Source organism: Phaseolus vulgaris, chromosome 7, assembly GCF_051622355.1.
Source record: "Phaseolus vulgaris cultivar YP4 chromosome 7, ASM5162235v1, whole genome shotgun sequence".
Lineage (NCBI taxonomy): Eukaryota > Viridiplantae > Streptophyta > Magnoliopsida > Fabales > Fabaceae > Phaseolus > Phaseolus vulgaris.
Genome location: NC_143504.1, coordinates 42,977,897 through 43,002,458, shown reverse-complemented (window position 1 = coordinate 43,002,458; position 24,562 = coordinate 42,977,897). Strand labels below are relative to the sequence as shown.

Here is a 24,562-nt window from a genome sequence, read left to right as displayed (position 1 = left end):
GACTATGACTAACTACATTAACAGTGACATTAGAGAACTTGACTATCGTGTCCTCCACTGGGGTGACTTTACACACATCTCATGCACTGCACCACCCCACATAAGAACAAAACAAAACTCAAAATTTCTAAAATGTGCAAAAAGTTGATAGTCGGTCACCACTTACTCTGACTAAATGACATTGTGGTTAGATAATTGTACCTTGGTGTCTTTCATTGAGATCACTTTACACACACGTCATGCACCACCCCACACAATAACAACACAAAGCTTAAAATTTCTAAAATATAGAAACTTGGTAGTAGGTCACCACTTATTTCTACACAGTCATCACTTAATATGACTGTTTTTAACTACATTAAAAGTCATATTAGAGAACTGGGACCTTCGTGTCCTCCACTGGGATTATTTTACGCATACCTCATACCTCATACACTGCACCACCCTACACAAGAACAATACAAACTTCAAAAAGTTTAAAATTACTTAACTCTGCAGAAAGTTGGTAGCATGGTCACCACTTATTCCCTACACAGGTCACCACTTAGTCTGAATAACTATATTAACATTGAGATTATATAATTGTACATTGGTCTCCTCCATTGAAGTCACTTTACACACACCTCATGCATCATTCCGCACAAAAACAACACAAAGCTCACATGTTTACAAAAGTGGTAGCCCTTGTATACGATTTTACCTTCATAATGAGACCGTTGAAACAAGGAACACCCTAAAATATGGTTGGTTAAATTTGCTTGGAGTATAATTGACTATATATAACTTATATTTAGCTAAAAGTGATTTGTAGTGGTGCTAACAGAAAATGACAACCCTACAAAAGGGTTGTCAAATACAAAAGAATGCACACAAGACCCTCTTAAATAAATGATTTTGAAATTCATAATCTATATCATCATTTTGTTTTTTTTTAATAATTCTTTAATTTTTGTAAATTATGTGATTCTTTTGATGATAGTAGTTTGTTATATTGCATATAATCTATGTTTATTATTATGAATATGTACTTTATAGATCATGTTACAAGATCAAAATTTGTGGATTTCTCGTAATAATTTAGAAAAAACTTCTAAAGAATGTTTATTAACATTCTAAAAAAAAAATAAGGATGTAAATATCAATAAAATATACTATTAAATTTACTATATTAATAATATAACTATTTCGCAATTTATAACTTACAGATTCAAGATTTTGAAGAAACACTAGGTATGCGAATTTTTTATACTTAAAAATTATGAATCTTATAAATTATAAATTCTATAAATAAATAAATTTGGTGGATTCATATAATATGTTATTGATAATAAAATATAAATTTTATTATTTAAATTTTCATTTTATTTTGAGAAAAAATAGATTTATATATGCTCTATAGAAATGATTGTTTTTTAGAATCATAACAATTTTTGTTGAGAACATTAGTTTTTGAAAATGTTACTTTGTTAAATATAACAAATATGAGATTTTTTTAATTTTAGTTTTTTTGAATTTTTTTTATCAAATATTTGTCTCGTCTAAATTGAATAGATAGATTTTACTATTTTAAAAATTAATTACTTAATAATTAATAATATAAAATTTGATTATTTTTTTATTTTTTAATTTAAATATAATATATTTTATTAAATAGTTATATTATTAAAATGATTTTTTAAACGTGAAAAAAATAAACTTTTAACTTTACAATTTTATGATTACATTAATTTTTTATCACATCACAATTTTCAATTTTTCAATTTTTCTCTATCTTGACCATTTGACAAAATTATACCACCATGTAAACCTTTCACATCATTAGTTGTAATTTGGCGCAATCAAAATCTGGTTATTAAATAATTATTTTTCTTGTATTATTATTGTATTAAATTATATTACATGTAATTCAAAATATACTTTTAACATCCACTAAAATAGCTTGAACTATTAATAAGACAATAAATCGATATATTTGCTTGACAAATAAAGTATCTCATTAGAAAATATTTTTCATCTTATAAATATGTATTAAAAGATATACTCGTTTAATTCTTTATAACAAATAATATATTGCTGTTTAAAGAAAAAAAATGCCGCATGTATCTTTCAAATTTTGTAGATTTTTTTTAATAAAGGATGTGTATTCACGAAAATAGTAATTACAGAAAATAGTAAAAATCATCAAATTAATTTTATTTAAGATGATATTTACAAACAAGTTTGATTATTTTTTGTTAACTTTTTCATTATTGGGAGAAATCTCGTAGTGACACTATCAAACAATTTGGACTCAAATTTCATCGGTAGATTTTGCAAAAATAAAAAATAAAAAATTAACTTAATGATGGAGAGATGATTAATAATTACATTTCCGTGGAAACTAAAAAAATACATCAAACATTATAAAATCCAGCACAATAATATTTAAGGCATCGTCTAAGATATTTAAAACAGAAAAATTAATTTTTAATTATTATTAATTAACATTTTATTGTATGAGCTGATTTATTTATATTAAATATACAATTTTAAAGTAATGAAGAATGACATTTGATGTTATGGTATATGATACCAATTGCAAGAATAGAAACACCACAATCTCTTCACCATATATTTGAATCGTAAATCTATTTGTCATACATTTAACACTCTAAACGATTTCGGTCTCCAATAAAAAAAAATATTGATTTTAGTATGATTATACAGTGATAAAAAAAAAAAAAAACTTTTCCATATTATATTTACCCTTCGACCATTATTCTAACCATTCATATATTAAGTCTTAGTTGTATCATTAGGTCTATACCATGTATACTTCTTTCTTCTTAGTAGTAGTTCATATAACTTAGTTTTATCTATAAATTCATTGAACCGTGTCATCTTAAGTCTTTCATTGTTACATGCCTCGTTTCCTTTAGAATGCATAATATCTCAAAATAACCTAATTTATCTAATCACATGACCATCTATTTGTGTTACTCAATATTTGCAAACTCCCCTGTAATGGAGACATTATCAAGAAACCCTTTGTACATGACAAACAATAAATAAACCTATTCTTGTCAAATATGGATATGCACACAGAAATCAAACAAATTACAAAGCAAACTTTCAATTAATACACTAAAAAGAAATGATGGACCACATAGAACAAAACTTTGCACATGATGAGATCCTAAACCCTAATTAAGTGACAAAGTGTAATGAAATTTATAAACTGCACAATTAGTTGGATACAAACAACCAAAACCTCAAAATAAAATTGTAATCCCACCATAAACCCCTAAACCAAGGAATCCGACAACAATCTAACCAAGTGGGACTCACCATAAAAAGTCAGTAAAATCACCAACTGCACAAGCCAACAATGCTAACAGCAAGAGTGCAATTGATACCACTGCAATGCACAATATCACTCTCCAAATTTTGCAATTAGTATTTCGAGAACAACCCCTAATTCATTCTTCTTCAATATTCTAGAAACATACAAAATTTCCACCAAAACAAATGCCTACAAATAACATGTTCTAAATGGCATGTTATTTATAAATGCAATATACAAATTCTTAAATGAATATGTTTCCCCTAATTCCCCTAATTCTTAAATGTCATTTATAAATGCGACTATGGTAAATAGTTCCACATTTGAAAAAATTTCCGCATATCTTTCTCCCCAGAATTAACCGAGAGGGAGAAGAAATATGATGTTTCACCTTTATCACCATGGGTATATCGTTGTTGAGATTTAGGAAATACTTTTCTTCCTCCCATGAATATGTTTTCTACTTAAGTATATAAATCCAATAAACTGATTTCAATGTATATTACTTTAGTATAATTTTTACCATTAGTTTACTCTTATATTCTTGTAAAGTTACTATAATCATACTTTAATTATAGTAGTTTTTATATGAGAAAACAAAAAATACCATATAAAACTAAAAATAATGATTATTCATTTCTAATTTTTTTAATATTTATGTAAATATAATTTTTAGGAAGTTTTATGATATTAGCTCTCTTCTCTTTTAAATTTAAACAAAAAAAATATTGCATAAAGGCATTTATTAGGCAGATGGTTTACATTCTGTTATGACAGTTACGCATATGTAACTCATATATACATGTATATCATGCATCCATAATGCATTGTAACTCATATATTCAAGATACTCTTTTCTTATACTCTCTCTTCTAACATGGTATCTAGAGCTATCTTTTTCCCATGACCTCTTTCGCTATCCCTTTTTCATTATCTTCTTCCTCTATTTTTCTCCACCTACTTGGCCAATGGCATTGCCTTCCTTACACCATTTTTCTACCCCGATAACACTAAAACTTACAAATGATTTTTTATTTATTTGGAAACAACAAATATTTGCCACCCTTCATGGTCTTGATCTCATGCATCTCTTAGATGGTACTAATGTTCCATCAAAGTTCCTTCCATTCGAAGATCAATATCATGAAACCACCATCAACCCTGTTTTTCTACACTATCATAAGCAAGCCCAGCTACTCGTAGCCTGGTTGCTTGCCTCCATGTCCTCCTCCATCTTAACCAAAATGGTAGGTCTAGAATTTTTTTTATTCTATTTGGACGTGCCTATCCACATACTATGCCTCCCACACAAGGGCCACCATCAAGAAGCTTCGTCTTCTTCTTCGCACACCCAAGAATGACAGAACCGTTGTCAACTACCTTCTTGATATCAAAAAGACCGTTGATTCTCTTTCTGCCATTGGTGCTTCCATTTCTAATGTTGAACACATAGACGCCATCCTGGATGGTCTATCGGAGGAATATGATGGTTTCATCACCGTTGTTCTCTCGCGTTCTGATCCCTACACTGCTGACGAGCTTAAGTCTTTACTCCCAGCTCAAGAAGAAAGGTTTGAGAAACATAAACTCATACAAAACTCCATTATTCAAGCTAATCAGGTTTCCACACCATGGTTCTCAACTCCTCCAACAAGAAACCCAGTTTTCAAACCAAACCCTACCGCGGTGGTCACAACCTGAGTCACCCATTATATCCAAACTCTGTGCATTCCTTTTCTGGATCGAGACCTATCACTCGTCCTTGTTTCCGCCATCCTACACCTTGGAATTCAATTAAATCGTATTGTCAAATCTGCCACAAACAAGGACACACTGCTAATACATGTTGGCATAGGTATGATCCTTCTACCAATTATTCATTTACGGCTAATGTATCTCAATCTTCCTTCTCAATCGGTGATGACTCCACTCCATCTATTCTAGGTGCACCATCGACCATCAAAGATCCTCTTTCGTACCCCGACAGTGAAGCTACCGACCATGTCACTAACGACCCATCTGTTTTTCACAACAAATCACTTTATCATGGCTCTGAATCATTAAAGGTTGGCAACGGTCAAGGTATGAGTATTATACACACAGGATCTGCTTTCTATATTGCACCACACACACACAAAGTTCCTTCTACGTAATTTGTCACATGTTCCACATATCACCAAAAACTTGATTAGTGTTGCTCAATTTACAAAAGACAATAATGTCTATTTTGAATTTCATCCTCACTCATGTTTTGTTAAACATCAAAACACACATCAGATCCTCATTCAAGGAATAGTTAGAGATGGTCTATATGTTTTTCCTTCTTCCACTGATTCATTCTCTTACACTGTTAACCATGCTTCCTACAAACCAAATGTTCATCCCTTACAACTCTGGCATAACAGGCTTGGGCACAATAGTTTTACTGTTGTTTAACGTGTTTTAAAATCTTGTAAGATACAATATAACTCTAAGAAACAATTTTGTAATGCATGTGTGATCGGTAAGTCACACCAACTACCTTTTCATGCTTCTGCTAACAATTACATTGCACCTTTACAATTGGTTTTAATTGACATTTGGGGACCTTCACCAATATGTGCTTCCAATGGTTCACGATATTATATCTCTTTTCTGGATGCTTATAGTCGTTATACATGATTGTTTGTTATTTCACATAAATCTCAGGCTTCTCTTGCTTTGTCTCGTTTTAAAATATTTGTTGAAAACCAAACCGGCTATAAACTAAAAGCTATCCAAACTGACAACGCCAAAAAGTTTCTATGTTTCAAACAGTTTACTACCGCTTTTGGAATACATCACCATCTCATATGTCCTCACGCTCATGAGAAGAATGGATCCATCGAAAGAAAGCACAGACATATCACTAACATGGGTGCTCACTCTTCTTTCTGCTGCTTCTTTACCTCTCAAGTTCTGGACCGAAGCATTCAAGACAGTCGTTCACATCATCAACCTTCTACCCTCTCCGGTTCTTGGTAACCAATCTCCACATACTCTTCTCTTCCCCAATGCACCTGATTACACAGTTTTAAGAACGTTTGGTTGTGCATGCTATCCTCTTCTTCAACCATATAACAAATATAAACTTGATTTTTGCTCTTCATGTTGCATTTTTCTTGGCTATAACATACACAATTGCAACTACATATACCTTTCTTCATTTGGTAAAGTTTACATTTCTCGTCACATTATTTTTCAAGATCTTTTTCCATATAATATACCATAATACAACTTTATTCATCATGCTCCTCCTGAGATCATCCCTCATACTCCTGCTCCCATCCCCTTAATAAGCTCGCAACCCATGTCTTCTCCTCATTCTAATACTTTAAACATCTTTCCTTTTTCTACACATAATCTTGATCCTAAATCCTCTACCATAATACAATCTCCTTCTTCTAATGTTTTTCTTACCAATTCCCTCACTGCTACAAACTTAAATGATCATCCTATGATAACACAATCAAAAGCAGGTATTTTGAAACCCAAAACCTTTACCTCTCACACTGATCTACACTTTTCTATACATGCCACTGTCATCGAAGCTCTTCACTCTCCACACTGGTTTCAAGCTATGACAGACGAATATGATGACCTTATCAAAAACAAAATGTGGATCCTCACATCTCTTCCAGTGGATCCAAAGTTGTAAGATGCAAGTGGGTTTTCAAAAATAAATACAATGTTGATGGCTCTTTCCAAAGGCACAAGGCACGTCTTGTGGCCAAAGGCTTTAGTCAAATTGCAGGTAGTGATTACAATGAAACCTATAGCCCTGTTGTCAAGCCAACAACCATTCGTGTTGTTCTTTCGCATGCTATTTCTGCTGCATGGCCCATACATCAAATAGACGTCAACAATGCGTTTCTGAATGGTGATATTCACGAAGATGTCTATATGCAACAACCTCCAGGTTTTCAATCTTATCTCCTCATCTCATGTGCAAGCTTCAGAAAGCTATATATGGCCTCAAGCAAGCGTCGCGCTCGTGGTTTGAAAAGCTACGTTCTACCTTGGAATCTATTGGTTTCCATTCTACTAAAAGTGATAACTCTTTATTTGTTAAGTTCGATCCATCTTACACCATTTTCATTTTAATTTATGTAGATGACATTGTCATTACAGGGTCCTCAGCTTCTCACATTCAAGCTTTGATACACACACTAGGCTCCTTTCTTGCTCGAAAAGATTTGGGACATCTTCATTATTTTCTTGGCATCGAAGTCCAGCATCTCAAAGATGGAAGTATCAATCTATCTCAAACCAAATTTATAAACGATCTTCTTTAGTGAACCCACATGCACGAAGCTCATACTGTTCCAACTTCCATGCAGATGCTCTTCGTCTATCAAAAGATGTTTCTATGACTGTTCAAGATCCCACTTTATATCGCTCTGTCGTCGGTGCCCTACAATATACTCTCGTCACACGCCCTGAGCTTTCCTACAACGTCAACAAGGTTTTCCAGTTCATGCAAAATCCTCAAGAACACCATTGGAAAGAAGTCAAACATATCTTAAGATATCTTGTTGGAACCACAAAGCACGGTTTTGCTATTAGACGCAGCCTATCCACGGACATCCTAGCTTTCAGCGATGTAGACTAGGGCAGTGATGTAGACGATCGCAAATCCACCACAGGTTATTGCGTCTATCTTGGATCAAACATCATCACTTGGTCTTCTCATAAATAAAAGGTGGTTTCAAGAAGCAGTACAAAAGCGGAGTACCGGAGCATAGCTGTTGTCCTCACTGAAGTTATTTGCCTTCACTCTCTTCTCCATGAACTACACATATCCACCTTACAACCCCACCTCTTCTCCGATAATCTGGGTGTTGTTTTACTTAGTGCAAATCCAATCATGCATTGTTGCACAAAACATTTTGAACTAGACCGTCATTTTGTTAGGGACTACGTTAAACAACAATTTGTTAAGTTAATCCATTTTCCTGCTAGATTTCAAGTCGTAGATGCTTTCACAAAACCAGTATCGGGACGCTCTTTCACTAGCTTTCGTCGTAAACTTATGGTTATTGACAAACAATAAGTTTAAGGAGAGGATATTAGGCAAATGATTTAAATTCTGTTATGACAGTTACGCATACGTAACTCATATATATACATGTATCTCATGCATCTGTAATGCACTGTAACTCATATTCAAGATACTCATTTCTTCTACTCTCTTCTAACAACATTGAGCTTCAAATTAATCATTAGCTTTGTAATTTTTTTACCTTTGCAAGGTTGTCGCTCTCAACTTATCTTAAACATGAAGAAATAAGATTACTTATTTATGAAATGTTAGTTGAAAATATAACTTATTTTAGTGAGATGAGAGTTGGCAGACTATAAAAATGATAAAAAAAACAATTAAAAGCCAAAAAAATAAAAATAAAAGTATTAATTCATTTTATTAACATACCACATTTTATTTTATATACAAATATATTATTTTAAATTATATGAAATTATAAATTTATTTAAATATGTTCTTATAAGTAAGTGGGTAAGGAAATATGCAACTCAACCATCTTATCCCAATTTTTAACTCACGAATTAGTGCATTAAACTACTTAAGTGATCTCACCACACTTTACGGGTTAGATGAGTTCAAATAATTTTGTCATCCATAACCATAAGTTTCAATATTGGATTGAATTTATTAACCACAATAATGGTCTGTAGAATATGTTAGTGCTATTTATTTATATTTAGATAAATAAAAAATTCCTGTTTAATTAATCTTAATAAAATAATTTTGAAACATATACTATATAAATTTGATTGTTTGTTTTTCTCATGAACTTTTTTCTTAAAAATGAGTTTATGATTCACAAACATAATTTATGGAAATATATATGAAGACCATTTATCCAAATACAATAGAATTTACTTATTTTTAAGAAACATTTATATGGGGGAACTTGTTTAATAACAAGTTCTTTCTAAACAAATTTATTCATTAGAAATAAAGGCAATCCTAAGCATATGCCTTTTTAATAGCTGCTGCCAATTCATCGTAGGCTAGTTCGAGAGCAGTGCTGAGTTCATCAGTCCATTTGTCTCCAACTGCTTCCTTTAATGTTTTAAGCAAAGCCTCTTTTACCACCTGCAATTCATACATACCCATGCTTTAGCTCTTATTTCATATCAAACTTCAAAATTTAACACTATAAAACAATATTCATTAACGCTACCAGAAACTGAGAATCGTTTACTCCTTTTTGAGAGTGGATAGAACCAAGTGCAGCATCAGCCACCACTGCTCCATTTGCTCGAAGTTGTGCAGCTGAATCACGCACCTACAATTTCAAAAATATCATAATATTATTATTAATTCATGAAACATCCAAAAATGACAAAAATTCACATAAAATTTGATTTGGTTGAGACTTACCAATCCAAAAAGGCTTTCAGCATGAGCCGTGAGCTTAGGATTAGTGGGATCTACTCCATTAGCAAGAAATGAAAACAAGTTCTTTGCTGCTGGTGCTTTCTCCAGTATCCTATTATTTTTATATATATTATTTCGTCAAACCAAAACACAAACAAACAAACAAAACACACATGTTTAAACAAAACACTTACGAGGTGTAGAACACAACACTGTATTGTGGAATGTTTCCCTTGAATGCTTCCCATGAGCTGTTCACCAGAGCCTCTTGCTTCTCAGTGAAAGCACCCATTTTTCTTTTCTACTTTTCTCTTATTTCTATCTCTTCAATTCAAGTTATGCAACAACTTCACATCCTATACTTCTTTATATAGAAACCTAATTGGAGTCAGAAAAAAATCTAAGTGTTACGTACGTCTCTTGGCTAATGGAGTCTGCTAATACACATGGTGAAGAGACAATTATCTTTTTAAAATCTTAATATCAAATAATCTTTTAATTAATCAAAGTATTCTAAACATTAAAATATTTAATGTCTTTTCAGTTTCATGTAAACATAACTATTAACCTAAAATATATCTGTAAAATACTGCGTTCTTAAATTTAATCTTAATAAAACAAATCTGATTTTTACTATCCTTTTTAAGTCTCAAAATATACTCATTAAACATATTTGAAGTGATAAGTTTTTTTTTTTCAATGGCTTGTAGTGTTTAAAATAGTAGTTTCTAACTTTTAGCATTTTATATTTATTTTTTATACTAATATTTTCTCTTCTTCTATTTATAAAGTAAAATTTTGTATTTTTTTTATTACATAATATTTTATTAGTTATAAATAATTATTCATTTTGGATATTTTTACATCACAATTTTTTTAAAAAATTTTAATATTTACAGTAATTGTTTTGTTATTGAACTCGAAAATATTAATATTGTTAGATTGTAGTTTTTTATATTATATATTTGAACTAATATAATATAACGAAAGTATATGACGTCTATCTTATAATATTTTAATTTATTTTAAATTTGATTGAAAAACGTTTAAATAGAGCATAAGATAAACTACGAGAAAATCATGAAATAAAAATCAAGAGACAAAAAATAATTAATTATTATAGTGACTAAATTAGAGACTAAAAATATTTTTTATTTCTAAATTAGTTTCTATTATTTTTAAATGATTTCTAAATTGGTATCTAATTATAAACCAAAGTTTTTATACCAAATTTAGAAATCATTTAATAATAATAGAAATTAATTTAGAAATAATATTTTTTGTTTTTAAAATGGTTTCTAATTTAGTTATTACTAATTATTTTTTATTTCTAAAATTGGTCTGTATTTCATGATTTTCTTGTAGTAATAGTAGAATACTTAATAATAATAAAACTAAAGCAATTAGAAAAAATATATAATTAAAATGATTTATTTGTAAGTAAAAAATTACAAAAGTTTAAAATGAATTTTTCTAAATAGCTTTTAAATACAAACAAACTAGTTTTTAAATAGTCTTTCAGCTTCCAATTAGCTTTCCAACTAGTTTTAACATAACCTTAATTGCTTTAGGAATTGAAACCTTTTTCTTTACTTTAATCTTTATTATTTTTATTTCCGTTGTAAATATTCTTAATACTTATTAGCAAAACTTTAAAAGTAATATAAGTAAATTATGTAAAATAAGTTTACAAATTCTTGAAGAATAAAAATGTTAATTTGGTATGGTGCACCAAATACTAGTGTGGCTGTTTGTGAGAGACTCTTTCTTCCTACACCTCCATACCTTCTTGTGTCACCCCCATACTAAATATGAAAATACCATTTTATCCTTTTTTTTCACCCCCTTGAATTTGAAATAATAAGCCTATGGATTATGTAATCCGGATTACATAATCCGGAAGTCAATTTTATATTTAGAAAAGACTTCCGAATTATGTAATCCGGAAGCTAATAACACATCTGAAAAAAAGACTTCTGGATTACATAATCCGGAAGCTAATCTTATGTATAGAAAAGATTTCCAAATTATGTAATCCGGAAGCTAATCACAAAAGACTTCCGGATTACATAATCCGGAAGCTAATTCTGAATCTAGAAAAAGACTTCCGGATTATGTAATCCAGAATATTGAAAAGGGTATTTTTGGAATAACAAAAATTTATAGGGGTGGCACAAGAAGGTATGGAGGTGCAGGAAGAAGCAGCCTTTGTGAGACGGTTAGGACTCGGTTGGCTTCTCATTCTTGTGGTTGGGCTTTTGTAGTTACAACACCTTAGTTCTGGGTAAAGTCACGGTTTTCTTTATTATATATATTTTTTATATAAATATATACAGAGAGATACATCTTTTAATAAGAATGAATCAAAGAAATAAATATGACCATATATTTACTATAAATTTGTGATATAAGCTCATACTTACAACAATTAATTTTTTACAAAGAGATATTAAATATTTAAACTTGTTTTGTTATTAAATTTACTGTCTGATTTAATATTTTTATTTATTATTATTAAAAATAAAATAATTAATGCATTTTGAAACTTTTTAATGAGATTAAATTGAATGTCTTTTTAGTTTATATTTAACCAGATCCAATATAAAATATCCCACTTAAAATTAGCATACATTAATTTTATAAAAATACATTTACAATATAATCTCTTCACTACACTACAATCATAATAATAACAACTAATTTTTAGAGATAATTAATTATTATATTAACTAAGTTAAATATTATTTTATAAACTAAAACATATTAGTATTTAAAATATTTTTTATTAATAATAAAATTTTATAACGTAGATTCTAAATTGGTACTAACATTAACTTATAAGATTTTAGCTACTAATTGATTATAAATTAATTACTAATTTATAATTAAAAAATAATATAGAATATAAAATAACTAAAATCTCAGTAGTTAATTTTAGATACCAATATAAAATTTACTTTATCAATTTGTATTAAAAATATAAACGGTTGTAGATGCCAATAATTTTAAATAAGCTAAATAAACATAATTAATTTACATCAAATAAATATGTCCAAACTACTAAAAACTATAATAATTAACCATCATCTTGTGTTGATAAAAAAAAATCATTGACTTTAAAAGCGTCATTGTTGTTCTTCTTTCAATAACATTGATCTAGCCTTTGAAGAACTTTCATCTTCCACTTTTTCATAATTATAATATTTTCCATTATCTGCACACATTATTGAACAAGGTCAATGAATGAATTTTAAAAAAAAATATATAAAATAAGTTAAAATAATTTAATTGTCCTCACAAATTCATACTTCCAATTAGTAATACAAATAATTGCTTCCACATTTTCAGAAAAAAGACTATTCATATACTTGTTAAGGATCTGTGAACCAATGCTAAATGCAGATTCAAATGCAACTAGGAAATATCTAGCCATTAAAGCAATATGAAAAGTGTTGATTGTTATTCTTCCAACATTTTAACTCATCCATTTGCTAAAAAAAATCAATATTCAAACATGGTTCATCCAAATAAGTATCAAGTTGTGTCCTTCCATTTTTATTAGCTACTTGAAGTTTGCACATTTATAATTCTTATTATGATGTAATAAGTTAGTAGCATGCATAATCACTACAAAATATGTTGTAAAAAGTGACAGTTTTAATATGGCGGTTATTAATAACCGTCACAAATTTCAGTATAATACGTCGTTTAATGAACTGCCACAATTATCTTTTGAAAATATGTCATTTTTTCCTCCATATACCATTTCTCACTATTTACAATTTTTTTAAACTTGTTTTAACTCTTAAACTGAATAGACTTTCAACTTCCTCTCTCCGTTAAACAATCGCCCTCCCTCTCACCATACACTCACGAAATCCTACCACCCTTCCTCCTTTCTTCCTGCAAAACATTCACGAAACCGCTGTTCAAGAATCTCCTGCACCTCCACGCCTTCTAAAACCCTAACCATGCCTTTGAGTGCATCGGATTTCCCTTCGACGTCGCCATCAGAATCTCCCGCGCCAGATCTAACGCCGTTCTTCCACGGTCATCCGCCACCTTGGGATCCGCACCGAGATCCAGCAGCAACTTCGTCACGTCGTGCCTCACGTACCCTGCCGCCATGTGCAGCACCACAAGACCTCCGCTACGGTCGCAGTGGTCCAGATTCGCGCCAGCTTCCACAAGTAGCTTCACGCATGATTCAGAGCCCAGTCCCGCTACAAAGAGGAGCGTGGTGCGGCCATCAGCGTCCACATCGTCAACATCGCGACTGTCGCCGGAGTCGACGAGATTCCTCCACGCGGACTCGTTGGCCTCCTTTGCAGCAGTCCACCACGGGGTCTCGTACTCGGCAACAACGTCTTTGGCGATGAAGTCTGTCGGAACGCATGACGATGCGTGGTCGTCGTTCCACTCGATGAGGTACTCCATTCTAGCGGCGGGGTCGAGTTCTCTGCTGTCGATGATGCCTTTGACTTCACCATAGGACTCATATTATAATAATAATAATTATTATTATTATTTATATCACCCTGAATACACAAACATTTTCACTGGATCTTACGAAAAGGATGTATGATGACCCTGATTTCCTAACTTATTAAGTGTTATGTTAACTTTAATTTATTATATCTCACTCTCAGATTCATGGAGGTTCTAGTGGGATTGGTATATTTGCAATTCAGATAGCCAGGTATCAAAGGATAAGAGTATTCGTTACTGTAGGTTCAATACCGATTTACCCTTTTATTCAACAATAGTCACTTTCCAATCATATGGAAAACTGAAATTAGTTGTCTCTCTGATATATTCTAGACTAGATATTGTTTGACAGGGAATGGGGAGAAGCTAGCTTTTCACAAGAGTATTGGGGCTGATGTGGCCATCAATTACAAAACAGAAGACTTTGTTGCCAGGGTACAGGAGAAAACTGGTGGACAAGGTATTATCTCTTGCTTGCATGATGTGATTTTCCTTTATTCCTTGGTGTTTAATATTTGGTGGACAAATAGTGTTCTTACAAGTAGTATTCTTGACTATTTTAAGTTATCTACTTACTATGATTGTTAAAACTATTATTAATCTGAAAGGAAAAATTGCACTGATACTATCAATTTTTGTCTTTAAACTAATGTTGTTCATAGATTGAACCTTTTAGTACAAATAAAATTCAACCCGTCCTTGTTCTAGGAAAAGAGGATGGGGTTGATGGATCTAATCCAATGTACAATTGTTTTCATCCTATCTAGCAGCCATAAAGGAAGTGAGAGAGAAAAAATAAAAGGAAAGGTTGCCTCTGCGCATGCACCATGGCAATTGGCAAACATATATGATCACTTTTCTTTGGTCATTTTCATTTTGGGTTAGAAAAGTTATTTTTGCAGATAATTTTGACTATTCCGTTAGCTGATGTTTAATATTTTTGGCTTTTCCTTTGTATGGAATGGAACTTTGGTGCATTTCTGGCTGTCATTCAACTTTTTGACTCTTCTACAGTTTATTTGGGTAAGTAGTACTTTTCATTTGTATTTGGTTCAAAAATGCTTAATACTATCTTAAACTTTTTGTTGTTGTTTGAGAGATGGTTGTGACATAGGCAATTGTTGTGATTCTCAGGTGGATATGATAAGGAAGAAAAGGCCGCTAGAGCTTATGATTTGGCAACTCTAATGTATTGGGGTCCCACCGCTACCACCAACTTCCCTGTAATGCAGCCACTTCTTTCTTGTATTCAGTTTTGATAGATCTTAGTTGCATGAAATCTTAGACATATACAAGAACTGAAAATCTTGAGGTGGGACCAAAGAAGGGGAGATTCTATGAAAGGAATCATGCATGTTTAGTGTTCATATTTTAATATGCTTGTATATAGAAAAGTGATACATACAAAAGTTTCTCTTAAAGTGGATTGTGGTTAATGTGAAAGAAATATAATTTACTCAGTACTTAAAAAGTGTTGAGCCTAAGGTGCCAAGAAAGGGTGTATAGTATCTTCCTACTACAGTGGCAAGAATTTGAAAAGATGGAGGAAGAGAGGGTCGAGAATTTAATATTATATGTATAACTAGCTTGGTGGGTACATCCTACATATGTATTATAAAAACTGAGATAATGCATGGATCAGTATTGTAACAAACATCACTTTGACTTTATTTCTACCCTCCTCTCTTAGGTGTCCAATTATTCAAAGGAATTGGAGGAGATGAAGCATGTTACGAAGTAAGAATTTATTGCATCACTGCAAGGTTTGTTTAAGTTAGCTTGAGTTTTTCAAGGGAGCTTCAATATACAGAGGTTTCACAAGGTTTGGAGTCTATAATTTAAATTTAAAATTATATAACATATTGAAGTGTTTGTTTCTGTTTTAATTCTTGTAAGTTGTGTTTTGCAGGCATCATCAACAGAGTAGGTGGCAAGCAAGAATTGGCCGCGTAGCTGGAAATAAAGATTTGTACCTGGGAACATTCGGTATATATCTTTTCTTTTCTTTCATAGTTATGTTATAAAAAAAGTGTCATCATCTAAGGCATCTCACATTGTAACAGCAACTGAAGAGAAGGCAACGGAGGCATACGATATTGCAGCAATAAAGTTCAGAGGTGCAAATGCAGTAATGAATAGATATGATGTGGAAGTTATAATGAAGAGTTCTCTTCCAGTGGGTGGCATAGCAGTGTCCACTGAACTGTCACTTATGCTAATGCAACTGAGCTTAATGCAACTCAACCTTTTGTAGTTTGATATTTTAATTTTAAATTATGTATTAACTTTGAACAATTGTTTGTGTTTTAATTTTTAATTATGTATCAACTTTGAACAATATTATATGAATTTTAATTTGCAATACAATGGATGGATGTTTACTACATTATATATTATTTCATTTTATTTAGTGTTTTATTTTTTTTATTATAAAAATATGTTATGTTTAGTTTAATTTTGGTGGTTAAATTATATTTAGTTAGAATGAATGGATGGTTATAACTTTATATATTATTTTATTATGAAAAAAGTGGTGGTTAAATTTTATAATTGTATAAAACAGATTATAAAAAAAGTGGTGGTTAAATTTTATTTATTCAGAATTAAAATTACGTCAGTTAAAAACGTCGTTACTTACGTATATTATGGCAACAAAAACTAAAAAAAAAATTAAGCAGATTAAAGTAAGCAACTTACATAAAAATATATGGTTTAAAAGTAGATGAGGATGAAGATTGTCCATGTTTACACTTTTGAACATTTGTTAATGTTGTCAAATAGAATATTGGATAAAAAGTTAGTATAATTTTTCTTTGATATTTATTTTTCAATTTTAGCTCCTAAGAAAGTAAATCAATTTTTTCATAGCAAAAACCCAATATTTGTAACTTCATCTTTGGGTCTAAAATTTCCCTAAATGCAAGCACAACACAATATTCATCACAATATTTATCAAATTTTACTATCATTAATTCAATCATATTCTTAATTAATTTATTCTCATCTTTCACATTTTTCATCATAAACATTAAATTTTCTAAACTTCTAAACAATACAAGTTGGAAGTAGGATAACTTGTGACAAAAATCAAGGTAGTGATGTCATAAAAAGGTAACAAGAACCTACAATAAAATTTTAGTTATGTCTCACTCATCCTACAAAGGGAAATATTTATAAGATTCATCAACCAAGTCAAGCTTCCAAAAATACATAGATATTTAAGAGCACTTTTAAGAACCAAGTAAGTTGAGTTCCATCTTGTACGGACATCAAGACACAACCCATGATGCATCAATATCACTAAATATTTCAAGACATTGTTTGAATTTCATCATTCTATTCTTTGAACCCCTCGTATATTTGGTGTTATTTCTAATTTGTTGCAAAGGATCATCAAGCACATTTAATCCTTTTTAAATGATTAAATTTAAGACGTGTGTAAAATAACAAACATAAAAGAATTCACCACCATAAAAGAGGTTCGCTTCTTAAAGTATTTTGGAGATCAGCATTAGCAGAAGAATTATTCAAAATGATAGGAAAAAATTTCTCTAATCCCTAATTTTGTAAAAAAATCATTAATTTTCTTAGACAACTCCAAAACCTGCATGACAAAAGTCGAGAAGCTTAGTATTTAACTTCCAATTCAGGTTAACAAAATGGGCAATCAAAGATATGAAACCCTTGGTTTTAATAGATGTATAGGTTAGCTAACTTGGAGACTACCCTAGATAGAGCTCAAGAACAAATGTTTATGATAAAAAATGGACAACATAACTCTTCTTATTCAAGCTAATATTTTTGTTGAACAAGATGCTTTGATGCCTCCAAATCTGTGTAGAAGACTTGAAGAACCTGCTGTTGTATCTGTGCGTGAGGTTTAGTAATTTTTGACTTGTTAATTCACACCTTGTATTAATCCAAACTCACTAGACTCTTTATCTTTTTTAAAAGAAATATTTTCTAAAAAGCTGGGAACTTTTAGTCAGTTGTTTTTCAAAACAACCAGGTTATTTCAATAAAAGAACTGTTGTTTTATTTGAAATTTTTAATAGAAAACTTATTTCAATCTGTTGTTTTCAAAAACAGTCTGTTTTTTTATAACAAAACTGGATATTTTGGGATGCGCATTGACTCATTCAATGCTACATTCAATGCTAATGATTACTGCTAATGATATTTATTGTATCTGTTGTGTTATATATTATTTAACTCGGGCGGTCGGTCAGACTAGCCCCAGTCACTAGATTGGCCCGTCCGATACCGACCGACACACTTGCCCCAGGCTCGAAGAGATTGATTTCTGAAGAGTCGAAAAGAACCATTGGAGTTCCCGAGGCGAGATGTGACCGTTGACAACATTTAATGCTTGGCAGAGATGTAATGTTTGTTTTTGAAGAAAAAACCGTCGTTTTGATGTGCATCGTTTCATCATATGAGTTTGATGATGGAGATCGTATGTCGCTTCGTATGCCGAGCGGTACAGACCATTGGATGAGGAGAAATTTGACAGTACCGGTCACCTCCTAAGGTTGTTATAAACAGTAGTTCCTTTGACCATGAGGGGGTTTACATTCCTAAGGATTTCACTGAGTGCTCTGAGTGTCGCGTCTGGTGGTGCGAGGGAGGTGGTGACTCAAGTCAGTCATTAGACGGTCCAAGATATGATTGGGTTGACCTGTCTATGATGAAAATTCCCACTAAGTTTAGGGATTCTGATAGTTTAGAACAGTTTTTGTCTAATAATTCCTTCATAAAACCTAACAGCCCAGCTGATGCGGTAATGGCTAACATTTGTAGTCATACCGACTGAGTTTGTCACGGTCGAGAAAATGCGCCCCGAGATTTCTTCTTTGTATATAACACTTTCTTTTCAAACCTACATATAACTCTGTCTTTTGATGATTTTACCATAGGGGTCCTCCGGATCCTCAATGTGGCTCCTACCCAACTGCACCTTAACTCGTGGACAATCCTTCAGGCGTTCTGAGTTCTTTTGTGACCTTTTCAAGCTTATTCCCACACCTCAGTCCTTTTTGTTTTATTATAATACTCGTCCGAACATTCCCGTGAGTTGGTTGTCTTTGTCAAGCCGACTAGGGAATGTTCGGTTCATAGCTTTTACCATTTCATATAAAAAATTTAAAAAAAATATTTTAAAATTTTTGTGGAGTTGGACGGTCGTGACTATTTCTATAATTCTGAAACAAACAAAGTTCCCTTTTCATTGGACTCAGAATCCGACTCAGCTTGGTACCGAGTCGTGGTCTTCCATGTTACCGTGGATAAGTCAATCATGGTATTTTTTTTTATCAGTTTCCGTATAAACTATCTACCCAAGAGGTGATAGCTTTATACGGGTAGGCCAAGAAGTGGGCGAATTTCAATGCTACGTAGATTTCTTGCATACGACTTTGTATTCATTATGTTGACGTTCAATTTTGTATGTAACTTGCAACCATTATTAACCGGATGGATCCAGCTTTGAGCAACTTTGTGAGTAACTTGAAGCGGCAGGCAGCCAACATGAAGATTGGTAGTTTTGAAATGGTTGGGAAGGGCAACTCAGTCATTCTGGTCGACGTGGTCCCGGCCAGTGCCCTGGTTCCTCTAGCGGTGAGCCGAAAGATGGGTCGACCGCCCAAGGCCCAAGCAGGTGTAGAGTTAAGGTCCTCCTTCGTCAGGCAGTCGTCCATGCTAAATCCTTCGCTTCAAGTGGCGCAGGCTTTAAAATTTGATCTGCGTCCCGAAGACGAGAGCGTTTTGGCGGTCGTCCCCACCGCCAACTTGATTGAAGAGCTTCTCGAGTTACAAAGCCTAGCCGTGGTGGTTGGAAAGACTCTTGGTGAAAAGTTAAAACGAACTAGTATGGTGCTAGTACTTAAGTTGAAGACTGAGTTGGCAAAATCGGCCAATTCTTTTAAGGCGACTGTGGCGACTGCAAAGGAGTGTAAGGAAAAGATGCGCCAGGATCAAATGGCGGCCGAGGAAGTTCAAGAGGCCTTAAAATCTGAACATGCAAGGGTTGAAGCTGAAAGAAATCAACTCTTAAAGGAGAAGGTTGATGCTAAAGAGAAGGAGAAAACACTTGTTGCTGAAATGGAGAAGTGCCACTCGTTCATGCTGCGAATAAACGAGGAGATTTTTTGGCAAGGCGTTCGGCAGGTAGCCTTTTACAATGGCGTTTCTGCAAACGAACCTCGCTATGATCTGAACAAAGATGTGTTGTACGAGAAGCTCGTACCACTTGTGAGGGTGAAGCTGATCGCACTGAGTCGACCGAGCCAGAGCCGTCGTTTTGAGGATAAAACATAACCTCTTTGTATTTAACCTACACCCGGGTTGTGGGCTTTGAACAATGTGTTTTTATTATAAACAATTATGTTTGTATTTGAATGCATGGTACTTATCAATATATCAATTTATTTGTGCCTTTTTATTCGCTTTTATCGTCCAAGTCCATGGTGCTTTTTTTAACTCTAGCAATTTAATAAGAATTTGACCAACTGAACGGTATTTATTCTGATCGCCTAACACGATATTATTCTGATTGGTTTGATCGATTTCAGAACGCACAGATCAAGGTTAGGTTCTCGATAGATCCAATCTCGTAGGCTCAAGACTTGTGTGGGCCACTTTTTGAGAGATTTAGTTAACTTAATAGAGAAATTGGCCTTAATGGATGCTATTGGAATTAAAACTTGTTGTTATGTTCGTACCGATCGAGTTGGTGTAGGGTAGGAAATATGCATAGTCTTGTACCGATCATCTGATGCGAGTTTTTACTTATATTCTGATCGTTTAATTCGATATATATCTATATATATATATATATATATTTAGTTCTGATCACCCAATGAGCGATGGTTTGCTCAACGTTTTGTGTTATGTGTTCTGTTTCGGTCGGTGTTAGCCGTAATATAGTGTCTCAATAAATCAACTTAAGAGATAATATAAATTTTAAAGTATCTCGTTAAAACCTTCTCAATCGAAAACTCTCTTTAGAAAAAAACAACCGAGCGAGGAGAAAGTACATTATTTATTGAAATTTCAACTACAATAGAATTTGAGATGCGTGGCATTCCACGTTCTCAAAATGTTTTTTCCTGACAAAAATTCTAAATGATATGCACCACCTTCTGTTGTGCCAGCAATGCGAAATGGTCATTTCCAGATGCTCGAGAATTTGTCGCTATCTTTCTAGACGTCACTACGCATTCGCCAGACCAAGTCCCATTTTTGAAATTTTCTCAGCTTTACCTTTGAATTGTATTGTCTTGTCGCATATGCTTCCTTTCTTATTATGGCATTGTCTTTGAATTCGTTGATGAGATCTAGTCTGATCAGCAAACTTTCTTTATTCAAGTCCAAATCCAGGGTTTGTCATCGTAATGAGGGCTCTCCTACCTCAACAGGAGTCATGACTTTGGTCCCGTATGTCAGACTGCACAAGGTTTCCTAAGTGGTGGACTGTGGTGTACATTTGTACGCCCATAAAACTTCGAGGAGTTCTTCAATCCATTTACCTTTTTCCAGTCCGAGTCTTTTCTTCAACTCATTTAAAATGACTTTATTAGCAGCTTCATCTTGGTCGTTGGTTTGCAGGTGCTCTACTAAGCTTGTGATGTGTTTGATATCAAGCTTTTTGTAGAACTCGGCTAGACCTCGGTCAGTGAATTGTTGACCATTGTCAGTAATGATAACGAGGGGTAGCCCGAACCGGCATACGACGTTCTTCCAAACAAAATTTTGAACATTATGTGTGGTGATTGCAATTAAGGGCTCAGCTTCTATCCATTTCGTAAAGTAGTCTGTGCCAACCAATAGAAACTTGCACTGTCCTTTACCTGGGGCGAATGGCCCAACGATATCCATCCTCCACTTCACAAACTGCCATGGAGAGAGAATGTAGTGAAGATTCTCAGGTTTTTGATGGTGTAGGGTACCATGTTCTTGACATTTTATACATTTTTGTACGAATTTCGTGCAATCATCGTCTACGGTCGGCTAATAGTAACCTGCTCGTACCACTTTAGCGGCCATTGTTCGAGCTTATGAATGAGTGCTGCAAACCCCTTCGTGTATCTCTCGTATGACATAGGCTGCCTGTTCGGGAGTGAGGCATTTCAAGAGTGGCCGAGTGTAACCTCGTAGGTAGAGGTCCTCATTTATTAATAAGAACCGACTGGCCTGTTGTTTCATCTCCTTCTCGCAATGTGCCTCACATGTTCCATCGACCAAGAATTTTTTGATAGGTGTCATCCAGTTTGGCTCAATTTCAGTCGTCATACATTCTTCCAAACCCACACTAGGACTAGTCAAAGTGATGTGCATAACCAACCGATGAAGTCCCATTTTTCTAGTTGTTTCTAATCGAGAGAGCGCATCAGCTCGAGTGTTGTGTTCTCGCCGAATGTGCTGCATTATCACTTCGGAAAATTTTGGGAATAGGTTTTTCACAAAGTGATAGTACTGCTCCAACAGTGTTTCTCGGACGTCGAATTCATCTTTCAGTTGACCGACCACTAGGTGAGAGTTGCTTTTACACAGTAATTGTTTCACGTCTAAATCAATAGCAAGATTGAGGCCAGCTATGATGGCTTTGTATTCGGCATGATTATTCGATGCCTTGAATTCAAATTTCAAAGCCTGTTTAGTGATAATATTCCCTGGTCCCTCTAGTACTACTTCTGCGCCGCACGACCTACTGTTGGTAAAACCTTCGACAAGGTCCACTGTGTGTTTTCTGCCCTAGTCAATTGAGGATTGAGTTCAGCAGAAAAATTGGCTAAGGCTTGCGATTTATTGCCCCCCTGGGTTTGTATTGAATGTGAAATTTTGATAATTCTACAACCCAACCTATCATACTTCATACTAGGTCTGGCTTCGCTAGTATTTTCATAATAGGGTAGTAAGTTTTGACTATGATTTGGTGATTCTGAAAATACATATGGATCCGATGTGTGGTTATCACCAACGCCAGGGCAACCTTTTCAATCATTTGATATCGAATCTCAGCTCTGTGGTGTACTTTACTAACAAAATAAACCAGTCATTCTTCGGTATTTATCTCTTGAACTAATGTTACACTCACGGCGTCTTCTGATATTGCCAGATATACAATTATAGGTTCCTTGGGGACCGTTTTTTGAATAACCGGGAGGATGCCAGGAACGCCTTCAATTGAAGAAATATTTCCTCACATTCGTCTATCCATTTAAATTTATAAGCTTTCCTTAATAGTTATACGATGGGCTTGGTTCACTCTGCGAGTTTGGGCACGAATCTCGAAAGACCCGTGAGCCGACCGATCAACCTCTGTATCTCTTTTATACTCGTAGGCCTCGCATTTCGATGATAGCCCTACATTTCTCTAGATTGGCTTCTATGCCACGATGGGTGAGCATAAAGCTTAAGAACTTCCCTCCTTCCACTTTGAACGCACATTTGTCAGGATTGAGACACATTCGATAGCGACAATGTCATCCACATAAACTTCAACGCTTCTTCCGATCATGTCATGGAAAATATAATCCATCAACCGTTGGTAGGTGGCTCCGGCATTTTTGAGGCCGAAGGGCATGACCTCATAGTAAAAATTATCAAAGCCAGTCCTGAAAGGTATTTTTTCCTTGTCGCCTTGATGCATCTAAATTTGATTGTATCCCGAATAGGCATAAAAAAACTTAAGATATTTTGGCCAGCGGCCCCATCAACGAGCCTGTCAATAGTCGGCAGGGGGTATGAATCTTTAGGGCATGCTTTATTTAGATCAGTATAATCTACACACATCTGCCACTTACCATTAGATTTCTAAACCATTATGACGTTGGCTAACCATGTCGTATAGTGTGCCTTTCGTAAGAAACCAACTTTAAACAGTTTTTCAATATCTTCTCGGGCGGCATCGCACCTCTCTTCCCCGAGCTTTCGCTTTTTTTGAGCTACCGGTTTCGCCTCCTTATATATAGAGAGGCAATGTGCAATGACTTTGGGACTTACTTCTGGGATGTAAGCGGCCGTCCAGGAAAAAAGATAAGCGTTATCTATCAAAGTTCTATTAATCAACCTGCGGTTGTCCGGTTTCAAGGTTGATCTGATGTATGTGTTGTGTTCATCATCATTGAGGGGTAAAGGTTGAACCCGCCTCCATTCGTGCGTCATCAAGCCGAGGATCTAGATCTACAAGCGCGACCATATAATCCTTTGCTTTTCTGCGGGAACTATTCTCAGTCGATCGTCCTCGTCTCTCACGAGATCGATCGCGTGGGGATGATATGTACAGTCGTTGGTAGGCTCAACTTTCAAAGTTGCAACATAACACTCACACA

General features: G+C 33.6%; 2 protein-coding genes and 1 pseudogene across 2 annotated transcripts; 1 reads left to right on the top strand and 2 right to left on the bottom strand.

Annotated features, from left to right (window-relative positions):
- Positions 1–9,217: 9,217 nt before the first annotated feature.
- On the bottom strand, positions 9,218–10,090 carry LOC137829578 (leghemoglobin alpha). The gene is made up of 4 exons (XM_068636407.2): positions 9,938–10,090; positions 9,747–9,855; positions 9,547–9,651; positions 9,218–9,458 (listed from the first exon to the last, which is right to left on the bottom strand). The coding sequence occupies exons 1-4, from the start codon at positions 10,033–10,035 to the stop codon at positions 9,330–9,332; spliced, it is 441 nt and encodes a 146-aa protein (XP_068492508.1). The 5' UTR covers positions 10,036–10,090; the 3' UTR covers positions 9,218–9,329.
- A 3,533-nt stretch (positions 10,091–13,623) lies between these two features.
- On the bottom strand, positions 13,624–14,398 carry LOC150025924 (signal recognition particle 43 kDa protein, chloroplastic pseudogene; annotated as a pseudogene).
- A 171-nt stretch (positions 14,399–14,569) lies between these two features.
- Positions 14,570–16,620, top strand: LOC137828621 (AP2-like ethylene-responsive transcription factor AIL7). Its single transcript, XM_068635266.2, has 5 exons — positions 14,570–15,254; positions 15,366–15,454; positions 15,922–15,968; positions 16,141–16,217; positions 16,295–16,620. Exons 1-5 carry the CDS (start codon positions 15,188–15,190, stop codon positions 16,483–16,485), a joined length of 471 nt encoding a protein of 156 aa, XP_068491367.1. The 5' UTR covers positions 14,570–15,187; the 3' UTR covers positions 16,486–16,620.
- Positions 16,621–24,562: the final 7,942 nt, after the last annotated feature.

What these genes read in the sequence shown, in the direction of transcription:
- LOC137829578 (XM_068636407.2), bottom strand. Translation starts at nt 10,035, where the DNA reads ATGGGTGCTTTCACTGAGAAGCAAGAGGCTCTGGTGAACAGCTCATGG. An exon ending in AGTGTTGTGTTCTACACCTC is followed by an intron (nt 9,856 to 9,937) that starts GTAAGTGTTTTG and finishes TAAAAATAATAG; the next exon opens with GATACTGGAGAAAGCACCAG. An exon ending in CTGAAAGCCTTTTTGGATTG is followed by an intron (nt 9,652 to 9,746) that starts GTAAGTCTCAAC and finishes TTGAAATTGTAG; the next exon opens with GTGCGTGATTCAGCTGCACA.
- LOC137828621 (XM_068635266.2), top strand. Translation starts at nt 15,188, where the DNA reads ATGGAATGGAACTTTGGTGCATTTCTGGCTGTCATTCAACTTTTTGAC. An exon ending in GAGATGAAGCATGTTACGAA is followed by an intron (nt 15,969 to 16,140) that starts GTAAGAATTTAT and finishes TGTGTTTTGCAG; the next exon opens with GCATCATCAACAGAGTAGGT. An exon ending in TTTGTACCTGGGAACATTCG is followed by an intron (nt 16,218 to 16,294) that starts GTATATATCTTT and finishes ACATTGTAACAG; the next exon opens with CAACTGAAGAGAAGGCAACG.